At 34.4% G+C, this 17,391-nt stretch overlaps 1 protein-coding gene across 1 annotated transcript in view; it reads right to left on the bottom strand.

Moving 5' to 3' along the window:
* Positions 1–17,391, bottom strand: part of ATRNL1 (attractin like 1) — an 810,828-nt gene that overhangs the window by 715,558 nt on the left and 77,879 nt on the right. The window contains exon 9 of the mRNA XM_044240595.1: positions 8,077–8,260. Within this exon, the coding sequence (XP_044096530.1) occupies positions 8,077–8,260 (184 nt within the window). The remainder of the gene's footprint in view (positions 1–8,076; positions 8,261–17,391) is intronic.

Below are 17,391 nucleotides of genomic sequence, written 5' to 3'. Positions count from 1 at the left end.
GATGATTTCCCTTCTTATGTGTGGAGTTGGTTTGATTTGTTGTTGATCCTCCAGTTCTTTAAGGTGTAGAGACAGCTGGTGTGTTCTGGATTTTTCAATTTTTTTGAGCAAGGCTTGGATGGCTATATATTTTCCCCTTAGGACCGCCTTTGCTGTATCCCATAGGTTTTGGACCGAAGTGTCTTCATTCTCATTGGTTTCCATGAATTGTTTCAGTTCTTCTTTGATCTCCTGGTTGATCCAAGCATTCTTAAGCAAGGTGGTCTTTAGCTTCCAGGTGTTTGAGTTCCTTTGGAACTTTTCCTTGTGATTGAGCTCCAGTTTCAAAGCATTGTGATCTGAGAATATGCAGGGAATAATCTCAGTTTTTTGGTATCGGCTGAGTCCTGATTTGTGACCCAGTATGTGGTCTATTCTGGAGAAGGTTCCGTGTGCACTTGAGAAGAATGAGTATTCTGCTGTTTTAGGGTGGAATGTTCTGTATATATCTATGAGGTCCATCTGGTCCAATGTGTCATTCAATGCTCTTGTTTCTTTATTGATTTTCTGCTTCGATGATCTGTCTAATTCTGAAAGAGGCGTGTTAAGATCACCTACGATTAGTGTATTCATATCAATATGACTCTTTATCTTGATTAACAGTTTTCTTAAGTAATTGGCTGCTCCCATATTGGGAGCATAGATATTTACAATTGTTAGATCATCTTGGTGGATAGTCCCTTTAAGGATTATGTAGTGTCCTTCTGTATCTCTGACTACAGTCTTTAGTTTGAAGTCTAATTTATCTGATATGAGAATCGCTACCCCAGCCTTCTTTTGAGTCCCATTGGCATGAAAGATGCTTCTCCACCCCTTCACTTTCAGTCTGCGTGTATCTTTAGGTTCAAAATGGGTCTCTTGTAGACAGCATATGGATGGGTCCTGTCGTTTTATCCAATCTGCAAGCCTGTGCCGTTTTATGGGTGCATTTAGGCCATTCACATTGAGAGTGATTATTGATAGATACGTTTTTATTGACATCGAGTTACCTTTGAAGTCTTTCTTCCTGTAGACTGTCTCTATATTTCTGTTCAATGCTATTCTTGGGATTTTTCCTCTTTTATAGAACCCCCCTTAATATTTCCTGCAGTATCGGCTTGGTGGTTGCATAGTCTTTTAAGTCTTGCCGGTCTTGGAAACTCTTTATCTCTCCATCCATTTTGAATGTCAGTCTTGCTGGATAAAGTATTCTTGGCTGCATGTTCTTCTCATTTAGTGCCCTGAATATATCTTGCCAGCCTCTTCTGGCTTGCCAGGTCTCTGTGGACAGGTCTGACGTTATTCTGATGGGCTTCCCTCTGTAAGTAAGGAGCCTCTTTGCCCTGGCAGCTTTCAAGAGATTATACCTACAATTATAATTTCTCAATTTGACTATCAGGTGTCGTGATGTTTTTTTGGAGTGTATAATCTTGGGTGGAGACCGTTCAGCCTCTAGTACATGAACGCTGGTTTCATTCGCGAGATTCGGAAAGTTTTCATGAAGGACTTGTTCCACGACATCTTCTAGACTTCTTTCTTTCTCCTCCCCTTCAGGAATTCCAATAATTCTGACGTTGGAACGCTTCATGGCATCACTTATTTCCCTAATTCTGCTTTCGTGGGATCTAAGCTGTTTGTTCCAGGCTTCCTCCTGATCCTTTCTCTCTATCTGTTTGTCTTCCAGATCACTAATTCTATCTTCTGTCTCAGTTACCCTAGCTTTGAGAGAGTTTAGATTGGATTGGAACTCATTGAGAGCATTGTGGACCTCCTCCCTGGTAGCTTTAAGCTCCGCCCTAACATTGTGAACATCCTGTCTGGTCGCTTTCAGTTCGGCTCTAATCAATTCTGTTTGGTCATCCATGGCTTTCTCCAACCTAGCTATTGCCTGGATAATTGTTAGCCTGAATTCTCTTTCCGACATATTGTCTATGTTGATAGCCGTTAGCTCTGTTGCAGAAGGTCCATCCTCTGTATTTTTCTTCTGTTGGGCATTCCTCCTCCTAGTCATTTTGGTGGGAGAAGACTGAACAGATGTAGCTGGATGTATCAACTCTGGTGCAGTCAAGGTGCACCCTGGAGCACTTCCTGATCTCCGTCTCAGAAGCCTCAGTCTGGGTGCAGAAGCTGAATAAATTCCCCCTTGGACGCTGGCAGTGCAGGTTCCAAGTTAAAGACCCTGGGGGCGCAGGATCTTTTGCTCGTCCCCAAAGCCAAGGCAGTGGCGGCTGTCTGGGAGCTCCTGACCGCCAGAGAGGTTCCAAGCAGCGATCGCACACTGAAATTTTGCCGCTGGCCGGGGCTGGGAGTGCCCGGCTTGCGCGCACCTCTTTTCAGAGGCGGCTGTGGGTCGGGCGCGCGTCTGGGGCACTGAGAACGGGGCGCTGGTCCGTAAGCCGCAGGCTGGGCTTTTGCGCGCCTCTGTCCGGGGAAGAGTTTCGCGGGCGCGAGGCTTAGACTTTGAAACAATGGCCCGGGTCAAGAAGCGCCCCAGGGCCTTAGAAACCCAGGAGAGCTGGAGCGACGTGCACGCGCATCTCAAGCTTTGTGGTAGGGCTAGCGCGCGTTCTGCAGACCGGCTCCCATCCCCTCACAGGAGCCGGAACCCCGCGCTCTGGGGCACGCTGGCGGCTTAGGGACCAGGAGCCGGTTTCTCCGCCGCACTCTCTCTGTCTCCGCGCCGGGGAGGCCGTCTGGGACCGGGGACTCAAGCCCCTGTCCCTAGCCGCCCCCGCGATCCTTTGCTCTTTTGGAGTGCTTTCAACCAGTCTCCGAGTTAATGCTGGTCCCCAGACGCAGGGCGCTCTCGCTCGTATCGGGGTATTACTTTCCCACCGGTCGCCTCTGGTGGCTCCCTCCCCCTTTTGTTTATCTTCCGATATCAGTCCGCTGTTCCCATTCCGCTTTACCTGCTCACTGGCGTCTTCTGCCCCTGTAGAGATCCAGACGTGTATAATTCTGATCTCAGGCTGATTTCATGGGTGATGAGAGTTCTTTGGTAGGTAATCAGCTCACTTTGGGGTACCAGCTGAAAAGACGCCTCTTCCTAGTACCCCGCCATCTTGTCCCCCTCCTAATTTGAATCTTTTTAAATTTGTTGAGACTTGCATTAAAATGCATATGGTAAATTTTGGAAAATGTTCCATATGTACTTGAAAAAGTACATATTCTGCAGTTATAAGATAATATCCTCTCAAATACTGAAGAACACAAAATTATTAGTCTGTTGAAATCATTCATATCTTTTCTGTTTTTTGTTTTTTGTCTCCTTGTGCTATCAGTTCCCAAGATAACTGGATTAAAAACATCCCAATATAATCTGTCCCCATTTGTTCCATCCTCTTTTTGCTTTATTTAACACATGTTATAAGGTACATATAAATTCACTGTTCTATCTTCCAAGTAGATGTCTGACTTAAATTTTTATCTGTCTGGTATTAGTAAAGTTATCTCAATTTTCTTTTGTTTAGCAACTGTGTATCTTTTTCCATTCTTTTCTTTCAATTTTTCCAAATATTTTTAGATTTTTGTATCTCTTCTAAGCAGCATATGGCTAGGTTTTGCTTTATGCAAAATCCAAAAAATCCTTAGCTTTTCATTGAAATATTTAGTCTCTTACATTTACTGTAATCTGGAATATTTATTCCCTTACATTTAGTGTAATTATTGACATACCTGGAGTTAAATACACTTCCTACTTCCTTTACAAGTATCCCAACTAGACTTTGTCCTATTCCATTCCTTTCTTGTCTTCTTCCAAATCCATTAAGTAGTATTATTTTCCTTCCTATTAGCTTGTTAGATATGAAGGTCTACTTTTATTTTTGTTGCTTAATAATTACAATATAAATCTTTAGTTATTAAAATCTACTATAAACTACTTCTCTTACCAATTCTCACATGTAACAAAACCCCTAGTATTTTGAACATCATTTACCCTTCTTCCTGACTTATGAGATGTTATCATGCATTCAAATTTTATATCCATTTAAGCCTCTATTATTTTTATAGTTTAAAATAACAAATAATGGGGCGCCTGGGTGGCTCAGTGGGTTAAGCCGCTGCCTTCGGCTCAGGTCATGATCTCAGGGTCCTGGGATCGAGTCCCACATCGGGCTTTCTGCTCAGCAGGGAGCCTGCTTCCTCCTCTCTCTCTCTCTGCCTGCCTCTCTGCTTACTTGTGATCTCTCTCTGTCAAATAAATAAATAAAATCTTTTAAAAAAAAATAAAATAACAAATAATTATTTCAATTTACTCTTAAGTTCCCTATTCATTCCAGTACCTGGGAACATTTTTCTTTTACTTCAATAGCATTTTCTTTTAGTATCTCCTTTATCTCTTGTTTTTCTGAAAGATATCTTTATTTTGCTTTCATTTCTTAAAGATATTTCACTAGGTGCAAAATTTTAGGCTGATGATTATTTCCTTTCAGCAATTTGAAGACTATGTTTTCTAGATTTCATTTTTTCAGTTAAGAAATCAGTTGTCAGTCTAGGGGCACCTCAGTGGATCACTCAGCTAAGCATCTGCCTTGGGCTCAGGTCACAATCCCAAGATCCTGGGATTGAGCCCCGCATCATGCTCCCTGCTCAGCAGGGAAGTCTGCTTCTCCCTCTCTCTCTCTCTGTTCCTGCACATGGTCTCTTTCATTCTCCCTCAAATAAATAAATAAAAGCCTTAGGAAGGAAGGGAGGGAGGGAGGAAAGGAAGGAACAGAGAAAGGAAGGGAGGAAGGAATCAGTTGTCAGTCTTAATATTGTTTCTTTAAAGAGTATAACTTTTTTCCCATTGGCTGCTTTAAAATTTTTCCCTTCATGTTTGGATTTTCATCACACGATATTTCTAAGTATACATCTCTTTTTATTATGTTGCACATGGAAGTTTTCCAATTTGTAGCTTGATGTTTCTTATCACTTTTGTAAATACTCAGTCATTAAGACTTCAAATAGTGCTCTACATTATTTTCTAACTTTTCTTCCTCTGGACTTCAATTACATGCATGTTAGGCCATTCTACAGGTCCTTAATATTTCCTTCCTTATTTTATTTTTCATTCTTCTCTTTCTTAATTTCAGTGTGGGTATTTCGTTCTGATCTTCCATTTCATTAATTCCCTCCTCAGCTGTATCTAACCTGTTGTTAAACCCATCTAAGGAATTCTTCATTCATTTAATGCATTCTTCATTTCTAAAATTTCCATTTGATTCTTTAGTAAAAGTTTCTCCTTGTTTCCTAATACTTTCTACCTTTTATGTTAAAGTTTCTGTCTTAAAACACCATTATCCTAAAGCTATGCTTCTAAAGGCTGTTTTCTTCCTATCTTGTCTTTTTCTAAGACTTATCATTGTTTTATTTTGTATCAGATATTGCATATGTTTTTTGAAGAAATAATTTGACGCTCTGTGTGATATTATCTTCCTCAAGAGAGGATTTACTTATGTTCTGCCAGCTACATAGTTTGTGAGCAGATCACTGCAATCCAATGACTCAAAGTGGACTTATCCACACTAGTAGGCCTAGAACTTCAGGGAGTAAACCAAATCCTTATGTTTGTAGCTAAGTCTATCTTCATTAGCACACTTGGAAATCCAATTTTCTTCCTCCATATTAATTGACAAAAGTTCTGCTCAGTTTCTTAGACAGCTTTCAGGATTTATTATCATCTAAAGGGAAAATAGTTCCACAAAATGCCAATTTTACCTCCCTTGACATTCCACCTCTCCTAGATCTTGATCCACAGATTCTCACTGCCTTGACAGTTCTTAGGTGCCTAAAAAGATGTAATTCCTAATTCTTCTCAATGGAAAAAATATTCCAAAATAATCCATTATACCAATGAAAAAGAATTCCTCCAAACACCCATTTACTAATACTTCAACAAAGTAGCCTATCTATAAACTATACGAAAAAATAAAACTAGTTCTGAAGTAATAAAAACTTAAAAACCAATCTGTACAACAGATATACATTAGTGACATTTTTAAATTATATCACAAATAAACCTATACACACTAATTGCTATATGATAGCAAACTTTAAAGGTAAGCTAACAAGTATCAAAACTTTAAGAATAATAGAAAAATATTTTGGTACTCACTAATAATTTTATGATATTTTTTAAAAACACAGAAACCAGTAAAATATTAAAGTATCATATGTATCTATTATATATATCTAATAAGGTAATAAAATAATTTGCAAATTATTTCAATAAATTCCTAAGGGATAAGTATCCAATGGTATTTTTACATATACTAAAATTGCCAAGATTGATAATTACATTCTTCTACATAAAAGTTCACTATGGGAAACTTTCGGGAAGGGAATCATGTTAAAATCTGAGCAAATCCCATTCAAGTAGTGAGCAACAAATAACTCTCATTTTGACTTCATTCAAATAATACCCATAGTTCTCTTATCCATTCACATCACAAAAATATGTTAAGCAGATTGATAGTGCCTTAATCACTAAATCACAGTTCCTCTTGCTATCAGAACAAAAAGTTAAAGTTAGAAAGGTTAAAATAGAAAATAAAATGCAATGCTAAAATTATACAAAAGAAAAAAGTGATTTACTAGTTTTACTATTTATAAAAATATAAAGAATAATAATATATTGATTAGACAAAAAGTAATAAAAATTACCAAATCATGCAAAGGAAATGTCTCTTTTCTTTAATTCCATCTTTCTTTTTCAAAGAAAATAAAATTTAGAATGTATGTTTGAAAGTGAAGGGGATAGAACAAATCAAAATTTGGTGAAAAACTCTATTTCATTCAATGCATAAAGTAATTTCATAAGAGCTTAAAGGAATGTACAATGTCTTAAGAAAACAACAGAATCATTTCCCAGGCTTTACAAAGGTAAATATTTGAACACAACAAAAATTCTATTTAAAAAAAAAATTTATTTTCAGGGCTAACCTGAAAATAACCTACAAATAGGTTAAGCCTCTGCCTTCAGCTCAGGTCATGATTTCAGTGCCCTGGGATCCAGCCCCGCATCAGGCTCTCTGATCAGCAGGGAGCCTGCTTCCCCCTCTCTCTCTCTGCCTGCCTCTCTGCCTACTTGTGATCCTCTCTCTGTTGAATAAATAGAATCTTAAAAAAAAAAGAAAGAAAGAAAACTTAAAAAAAAATCTATTTTAAAACTCATATATATAGAAAAAATAATAAGTGAAAAGTTACTAATATTTCAAACATAAAAAAGAACATTATGGTTATAAATAGGCAATTCACTAAATAGGAAACACAAGTAGCAAATAAACACTTTTTTATAAAAAGATGCCTAGTCACAACAATAATCTGGGTATCCACAATAAATATCATTAAGATACCATGCAAATTCACCTCAAGTGCAAAAGGAAAAGAGTCTCACAATTACAAATGTTGGTGGTAATATGAAGAAACAGGGGTATTTACATCTGGCTGGTGAAAGTATACATTACCACAGTGACTTGGGAGTGCAGTTGGGCAACATGTAGTAAAACTGAGGATGTAAATATCCTAAGACACAACAATTTCACTTTTAGGTATATGTCCTACAAAAACTCTCGCATATCTACATGAGGAAACCAGTACAAGATGTACAATGTAACACTGTTTATAACAACAATAAAAAATGCAAAAGCTTTGCATTTCAAAGGAAATTAGATGATGAAACTGAAGAAATGCTTTTAAAATTTACAAATGACATTAAAATATGAATGCAAAAAAAAATCACAGAGCAAAAAATATCAAAGCTCAAAGTTCCATTGGTAAGCAAATCTGCTCATCTGAATTGAACATGAGATCAGCACTTATAAATAATATATACAGAATAAGCATATCTATGTAATCAGAAAACATTTTAAAGTCAATCACTTAAAGTGATAATGAATACATAGAGAATGTGTTATTTTGTGCCTTTGCTGTACAAGAGAATTTCATTAGCTGAAATAAACAGGAAAAAAGGACAATAATGTTTCCCTGAAAATATTTAATAAACACCACTATTATACAAATAAAAAATAAAATAGTGACAAAATTTCTCATCATACTTTTATCCAATCTACTCACCAAGTCTTAGTGTTAACTTCATACTTATAAAGATCATCTACCAATCCATATTTATTGCCCGGTAATGCTTTATAGCCTCCATGAACATAAATGGACTTTGTTATTTCATCATACACACTGGTATGGCCATATCCACCTTGAACAATAGCTCCTTTAGTTTCTGGAACAAGCCAAGTGTTTGATGCTGTAGATGAAAGAAGATAAACCATGAACTTCAAGGAATATTTAAAAATATAACTAATATATCACCAAACTACCAATAAGCAAATTCTAATAGCACATTTTATGAGTAAAGTAAGTATAATTAATATTCATTTAATCAAAAAACTATTACTAAATAGATGTTAGTTACTATGTTAGATGCTAGAGATTAAAGTTGAGTAAGACTAGTTTTTCTGTGGATTAAATTCTGAAATATTAAAAATGCCAAATTTTTGGATGTGCAACGGGAAAAGGAAAATTTTATTCTCACATACATTTCTGTATTTATAAACAGCCCTGAGATAAAGACTAACAAATAGTTTGCAGAAAGCCACCAAAAGTTTAAAAGTTGATAAGTGGAACAAAATGGTATAGACTCATTTCTTCCTCTCCCCCTAATTAAGTACAACAACAGACAATGGAAACAGTGCAAGAGACAAATCTGAAAAGTGTAAAGGCAGACTGGTTACAGACTCCAGGACTAGATCAATGAAATACAAGCAAGCAAGAAAGAAACCCATACCAAGGAATAGCATTAAGTAATAAAGATGTACAACCTGAAAAACAAAAATAAGAATTACAACTAATTTCTTATCAGAAAGAATGTAAGTCAGAAGACAATAAAGTCTCACATTTTAAACTACTCAGAAGGTATATAAAAAATCTGTCAACCTAGAATTCTCTACCAAAAAAAAAAAAAAAGTAACTATCAAGATAGAATTCTATACCCAACAAAGTATTTTCCAAAGATGAAACAAAACTTTTTCAGACAAAAAAAAAAGAGGGAGAGATAATGTACTACTCCAGACTTGCCCTACAAGAGATGACAAAAGAATTTCTTCAAGCTGAATGAAAATAACAGTCAATACCAGACAGAAATTGGATTTACATATATGAATGAAGACTACAAGAAAGGTCGCTAGGTGGGTAAATATAAAAGACATAATTTCTCCTTTTTTTGTCTCCTTAAAATGATAAATTATTTTCTAAAACAAAAAGCATAACAATTTATGATGATGTTCATAACATATGAGACATAATATTAGCACAAAGGAAAAGAGAAGAAATACAGGAAATTCAGAGGTTCTAACACTATATGTGAAGTGGTAGAACATTATTTAAAGGTAGAATCTGATAAATTGACAATGTATATTGTAATCCCTAGAGCAACTTCAACAAAAATAAGACAAAAAGGTATAGTTAATAAATTAATGGTCCTACAGATTCAAGAAGCTGAAATAATCACACACAAGTCAAACTGAAAGAAATCTAGACCTAAACACATCACAATCAAGCTGCTGAACACTCAAAATGAACAAAACATCTTAGCAGCGGTTAGAGAAAAACAAAAATTACATTTTGAATGACTGTGATTTTCATCCTAAGAAACCATAGAGGCCAGAAGAAGTACCAACACTTTTTTAAAATGCCAAAAAATAAATGTAACTCAGAACTCCATGATAAGCAAAGCTATCATTCAGGGATGATTGTGAAATAAAAAGATACTCAGATATTAAAAAAAAAAAAAAAAAACCAGGTTAATCTATATCCAGCAGATCTACTCTGAAAGACATGCTAAAGAAGCTGTTCAAACAGATGATAACAGAAATGGTAACAGAAGATAACTCGGAATGAAGGCAGACAATTTACTTCAGGGACCTGAAAATTCTAATTATATAAATACTAATAACAAAACATCTAAATGTATAAAGCAAAAACTGATAGAAACGAAAAATTCAACACTTAAATCCACAACCATAAATGGAGGTTTCTACATTAGTCTTTCAGTAATTAAGGAAACACGTTTTTAAACAAAATACCAATATTAAACAACTCCAAGCATCATCATGCATTTGGCATTCATAGAACATCCCAACCAACAGCTGCAGAAGACACACCCTTTTTAACTGACACTTAACATTCACCAAGATAGACCATATTCTCAAAAGACTCACAAAAATTTTAATAGCAAAATATAGTCTCTGACCACAGCTAAATGAAATAAGAAATAATGACAAGAAAGAGACCTGAAAAATCTTCATCCATTTGGATAAAACTCAATACTACTAAACAACCTAGGAGCCAGGAAAAAAAAAAAATCACAAAGAAAATTAGAAAATATTTTGAATTAAATGGAAACAAAAATACATTTTACTATTCAGGAGACAGCTTAAGCAATCACTCTCAAGGATGGTTCCTTGACAGCAGCAAATGACATTACTTGGAAATTATTTAAAAATGGAAGTTTCTTGGCATCAATACTCACATACTAAGAAAATCAGGGGTTAGGACATAGCAATCCATTTTAACAACCATCCAGGTGATTCATAATTATGTATATTAAAGTTTGAGAACCATTAGCTTAGAAAGAAATTTATAGCAATAAACACTTTTATTTTTAAAAAGAAGGAAAATGTCTCAGCCAATTCAATGACTTATTCTTCCACAGAGTGAATAAAACCCAAATAAGGAAAGAAATATGATAAATAGAGCATTAATCAATAAAAATAGAAAAAAAGAAACAAAAGCAAGTTATTTGAAAATATCAATAAATTTGTTTAACCTATTAATCTCTAGTCAAACTGACAAGAGAGGACACAAATAATTCATATCAGATATCATTATACATTTTACAAACATTAAAAAGAAGAGAAAAATAAGAGAATAAGAAAAGAACTCATGCCAATAAATTTAACACAAACTACCAAAGCTCGCCCACAAAGAAATGGATAATTTAAATATCTCTAACATTTGTTAAAGAAAATAAATGCAATAGTCAAAATCTTTCTAACAAAGAAAGCTCATGAACCAGACAGTTTCACTGGTGAGTGCCATCAAAAGTTTAAGAAAGAAATAATAGCAATTCTACACAAACTCTTACAGAAAATGGCATAGAGTAAAACACACCCCAAATCACTTTATCATTATCCAGATTGCAAAACCAGATAAAGACTATAAAAACAGAAAACTATAGTCCAGTATCTCTTCTGAACATAAACATAAAAATCCTTAACATTTTAGCAAATCAATTCCAGCAATATATGAAAAAGATAATACATTATGACCAATGGGATTTACCCAAGAATGCAAACATTATTTAATGCCTGAAAATCAATGTCATTTACCATATTAAGAAATGAAAAAAAAAAAAAAGAACAAATGATCTTCTCAATAGATGCATAAAAATTCTTTGACAAAATTAATATCATTGAGGAAAAAGACTCTTGGTGAACTAAGAATAAAAGTGGATTTCCTTCACCACATAAAAAGCATCTAGAAAACATACCACTAATGCAATAATTAAAAGACTGGAACTTTCCCTCTTAACAGGAAAAAAAGGCAGAAATAGCTGCTTTCACTACTCCTACTCAGTACTGTACCAGAGATACTGCGACAGCAATAATACAAAGAAAACAGAGCAAAGGTATGCAGACTGAAAAGGAAAAATAAACAAAATTTATTATCATGGTTTTAACACATGATCACCTATCTATGTAGAAAATAAGGACTCTACCAAAAAGCTCTAAGTATTAGTAACTGTGTTTACCAAAGTTGCAGGATACCAGTTCAATATGAAAAATCAACTTCTTTCCTATTTACTAGCAATCAACAATTGTAAATTGAAATTTTAAGTGCCATTAACAGGCAAACATGACAGTCATTACACTACACAAATACCTGCAAAACATCATTTACAATAACACAAAAATTTTAAATATTTAGGTATAAATTTAGCAAACTATGTGCAATATCAGTACACTAAAAACTAAACAACATTGCTGAAAAATTTAAAGAAGACCTAAGTAAATGCTGAAATATGCCATGCCCATGAGTCAGAATTAATATTACTAAAGACTTGATTTTCCTCTCTGTACACATAATTCAACCTCAATTAAAATTCCTACAAGTTTTTTTTTAAGAAATCGACAAGCTGATTCTAAGTTTTATATGGTAATGTTAAGTACAGAGAATAGTCCAAAATTTTTTGGAAATAGAAAAAAAAAAAAAAAGGACTTACACTACCTCAATTATAAAGCCACAGTAGTCAATGAAGTGTGGCTGTATACATTAATGGATCAAAAAAGTCCAAACATTAACTCATATGGTCAACTGACTTTTCAACACATCTATCAATGGGGAAAGGAAAATCTTTTCAACAAATGTTACTGGAAAATTTTTATATTTATTAAACAAACAAAAAATAAAACCTCACCCCTTACTTCATACTCATACCATTTGTGAAAACCAACTCAAATAGATGATAGATCTGAGGATAAGAGCCAAAACTCTAAAACAGCTAGGAGAAAAACCTTTGTGACCTTGACAAAGATCTCTCAGAATAGAAAACCCAGACACCATAAAAACTTATGATATAGTTTATACAAATTTAAAATATCTGCTTTTTAAAAGACATGGTAAAGAAGAAATGCATATTTTTAAAAAATGTTTTTAAAAACCTGAAAACATAAGTCAAGCAGAGAAAGACAACTATCATATGATCTCCCTGATATGAGGAAGTGGTGATACAACATGGGGGCTTAAGTGGGTAGGAAAAGAAGAAATGAAACAAGATGGGATTGGGAGGGAGACAAACCATAAGTGACTCTTAATCTCACAAAACAAACTGAGGATTGCTGGGGGGAGGGGGGTTGGGAGAAGGAGGGTGGGGTTATGGACATTGGGGAGGGTATGGGCTTTGGTGAGTGCTGTGAAATGTGTAAACCTGGCGATTCACAGACCTGTACCCCTGGGGATAAAAATATATGTTTATAAAAAATAAAAAAATTATTTAAAAAAAAACCTGAAAACAATGAATAGCAATATAAAGAAAGGGGGAAAGCTTAACAAATCAAAATATATTAAAAGGAGGGAATAATAAAAGAAATAAATAGACAAAAAAATACAAAAAAATCAGTAACTCCCAAAGTTAGTACTTTGAAAAGTATTAATACTTATAATCTTCTGGAGTATCTGCACAAGACAATAAGGTCCAAATAAGCCATTATTATGGACCTAAAGGGAGCACAGCTATAAAATCTTCTAAACCTCACTAACAGCATATTATGAAAACCTTTAGGTCAATACACTTGAAAATTTAAGTAAAATAGACAAATCCTGAAAAAATAATCAAATGCTAACTCTGACAAGAAGTGAGAAAAAACTTGAGTAGCTTTATAACTATTAGATTAATTGAACCTATAATTTTAAAGCCTTGCCACCAAGAAAATTCCAAACTCAGATGGCTTTGCCAATTTCTACCAAACATCTTTGGGAAAAGTATTAACAAGTGAAAGTCATCCAGTAAGGGAAAAAATAATATACTCATATAATAGGCAGCAAGACTAGCAAAAGAGAAACTATTTCTCAAAAAGTGATCTGTAGAAGAGATTATAGCTTTGTTCCAAAACCCTAGAGGTCTGCATGGCAATTCTCAAAAAACAACAACAAAACAACAACAAAAACCCAGGCAATTAATAATTATCTAAATCAGGAAGTTTCCAGTCAGTGTTCGAATTTCTAATTATTTTATAAGTTTTTTTAAGTTTGTTGAAATCAGGATCTACATGAGATCCACACATTACAGGTGTCTGATATTCTGATATGTCTATTAAATCTTTTTATCTATACATTCTCCAACTCTTTTTTTTATTGCCAATGGTTTACTCTTTAACATTTTTTGTCAATTCCTAGAATGAAGTTGTACTTATGAAATGACCACTGACCAATAAAAGGACAAGGTAACTAAGTCTTTAGATACCAGAATTATAAACCTTATACCAATAATGGGCCGAAACTTTCAATAAACCCCTCACTGAGTTTCTAAAATTAAACAAATATAGGACAGAGTATATATCTCCCTTCACAGCAATTATATAAAAAACAAAAACTAATGAACTAAATAAGAAGTTTTGCTTTCTTTAGGCCAACTATAGGTCAACACAGTAATACCAGTATAAAAGAAAATATCATATCTAGAATAAGGGAACTTAATGGTCTCACATTAGATAACACATCACACTCTGTTAAACACCGTTAAGTCTGAAAGGGTTGTTACAAAGTATGGTTTGTCCAGAGAGGGTGATAAAGATAACAAAAGGTCAATGAAGATAATGTGTATCTTATATTTATATAATCCTGATCTTCCCATTTGCTAACTGGGTGACCATGGCTACTTGTGTGACACATCTGTGTGTCAGTTCCCTTGCCTATAAAATGGGGAAAAAATAGCTTATATTTATATGTTCACTTTGAATTAACATGCATGAGGTACTTATAATACCACGTACCACAGAATAAGTCCCCAGCAAATAAATGTTAGCTGCTATTATCATTGTTACAAAATATTCAAGTAATTCAAATAATACAAATATTAACATTTGTTTTAATGTAAGGCATTAACAAAAAGCTATGAATGTAAGCCCAGTCGAGTGAAGACTAAAGACACTAGAGCTGCTTGTCTAAAGAAAAGTCTGAAGAATGGAAGGCAAGTGGAAAATAAGATATCTCAGAATTTTTGTAGAGCCAATATGTGGAAGGAAGCATGAGGGACTTTGCACTATAGAACTTATACAGTTCTATATACTCATGAAAAACTAAGTACAAATTTACAAGAAGAGCGTTTTCCTTCTAAATATAAATAGAATTTTTTAAATATATATAATAATGCAGTGGCTGCCTTTAAGGGACTAAGATCTCCATCAATGAAAGAATGTTAAACAGAGAAAAACCAGAATTTTCTGAATCCTGAACACATATGTAGTGAAATTTATTTGATATAACCAATGCATATTTTTAAATATATAATATTCATATAGCTTATAAACAGCTTTAAAAACATGATATAATAAAGTCACTTACCAAAACTGGTCTTTATTATTGTGATATTCTTAGAAAATATGAAAACATATATACTCTGAACAGCAGCCTTTGTCACACAGACTGAACACTTTATTAAAGCAATATTTTTACTTATTACACTGAAACTGTTTTACTTCACTTATTTAGTCCTGAAAAGTTCTTCAAAAATGAAATTCTATATCAAATGCCAACCCTAATTAAAGACAGTAAAAGTATGCATTTTATGATTCCTATGACTGAATTATTTTTAAAGGGGAGATTTCCTCTATTAAAAATTCCTAACTTCTACCACCTAATACATCTGTTCTATATAATTATATTTTCAGACACTAGTTTTCTGAAAAGCAATGTCCAATTCACACTTGAAATTCACCACCAAATTTTGAAAAACATGTCATGTTACAAGCGGAAGAGAAAGTCAGATACCACTACACTTACAAAGGGGGAAAAAAAGTCCCTGAAAATATCATATCTAACAGTTTTTAACTCAAAAGGAAAAAAGTGAAGATAAAATGGTATTAATACTGGCTTCCCAACTACACTTTCCAAATTCTAAAAGCATGAAAAATACTAAAACAAAACATTAATATTATACTAACCTTGAGATTCACATTGAGATTCTTAGAAAGTTTATGAGGTATTGCTAACCTAAAGTGAAATAAATTTCCCTCAGGACTAACCCAGAATAGCTTTATGGTCCAAGTTAGTAAAACCATCCATATAAGCCCCCTCTGAGATTTACAGATTCCCTAAAAGCTGTAATTCTAAGTATAGCAGGAAGGACAAACTGACGTTTCCTTTATCACCAGAGGAAGTTCACAAGAATTCTCTATTAAATGTGTAGATTGCTTTAGGTAGAATAGACATTTTCACAATATTTATTCTTCCAATCCAGGAGCATGGAACATTTTTCCATTTCTTTGTGTCTTCCTCAATTTCTTTCATGAGTACTTTATAGTTTTCTGAGTATAGATTCTTAGCCTCTTTGGTTAGGTTTATTCCTAGGTATCTTATGGTTTGGGGTGCAATTGTAAATGGGATTGACTCCTTAATTTCTCTTTCTTCTGTCTTATTGTTGGTGTAGAGAAATGCAACTGATTTCTGTGCATTTATCTTATATCCTGACACTTTACTGAATTCCTGTACAAGTTCTAGCAGTTTTGGAGTGGAGTCTTTTGGGTTTTCCACATAGAGTATCGTATCATCTGCGAAGAGTGATAATTTGACTTCTTCTTTGCCGATTTGGATGCCTTTAATTTCCTTTTGTTGTCTGATTGCTGAGGCTAGGACTTCTAGTACTATGTTGAATAGCAGTGGTGATAATGGACATCCCTGCCGTGTAACATTCAGTTAAAATATATGTCCTACATAAACAAATATTTTTAAAATTACATACACTTCTTGTAATCTACTTCTAGCATTTTATTTGGAAATTATTTCAAAGGTACAAATGAGTTGCAAGAGTAATCTAAGAATTCCCATACACCCATTTCTCAGATTCATTGTTAATACCTTGTTCCATTTTATTATTTCTCCTTCTTCTCTCTCCCTCCCTTTCCTTCCCCACCTCAGTCAATCTCTCTTTTTCTCTCTCTCTCACAGACACACACACGAATGCACACGTGTGGACACACACAAGCACAATAACTGTGTATACATGATTTCTCTTATCCCTATATATTATGGTATATATTTTAAGGACAGACTTTCTTTTTATAGAACCATATTATAGTTATTAATGTCAAGAAATTTAACACTTATAGAATGCTTTAATCCACAAATATTTTAGTTTTTAAATTAGGCCAGTAATGTCCTTCACACCATTTTTTCATCCACTATAGAAATACAGTCAGGGATCACCTACCATATTCAGTTGTCATGTTTCATAAACCGCCTCTAATCTGGAACAATTTTTTAGTCTTTGTTTCCTATGACATTGACATTTTTTAAAAATTTATTTATTTTAGAGAGGGAGAGAGAGTACAGGGGAGGGGGGAGGGCAGATGGAGAGGGAGAGAGAATCTCCAGGAACTTCCCGCTGAGTGAGGAGCCCCGCTCGGGGCTCAATCCCAGGACCCTGAGATCATGACCTGAGCAGAAATCAAGAGTCAGACGCTTAACTGACTGAACCACACCGGTGCCCCAACATTGACATTTCTGAAGAATAAAGCTCTTTGCCTTTTTAAACAAAAATTTCCTTATTTGAGGTTTATACGATACTGCTTAATGATTAGATTTAAGTTTGCAGTCCCACTC

The sequence above is a fragment of the Neovison vison genome, chromosome 2 (genome assembly GCF_020171115.1).
Source record: "Neovison vison isolate M4711 chromosome 2, ASM_NN_V1, whole genome shotgun sequence".
Lineage (NCBI taxonomy): Eukaryota > Metazoa > Chordata > Mammalia > Carnivora > Mustelidae > Neogale > Neogale vison.
The sequence above is the reverse complement of the archived record's forward strand: the minus strand, read 5'-3'. Positions and strand labels throughout refer to the sequence as shown.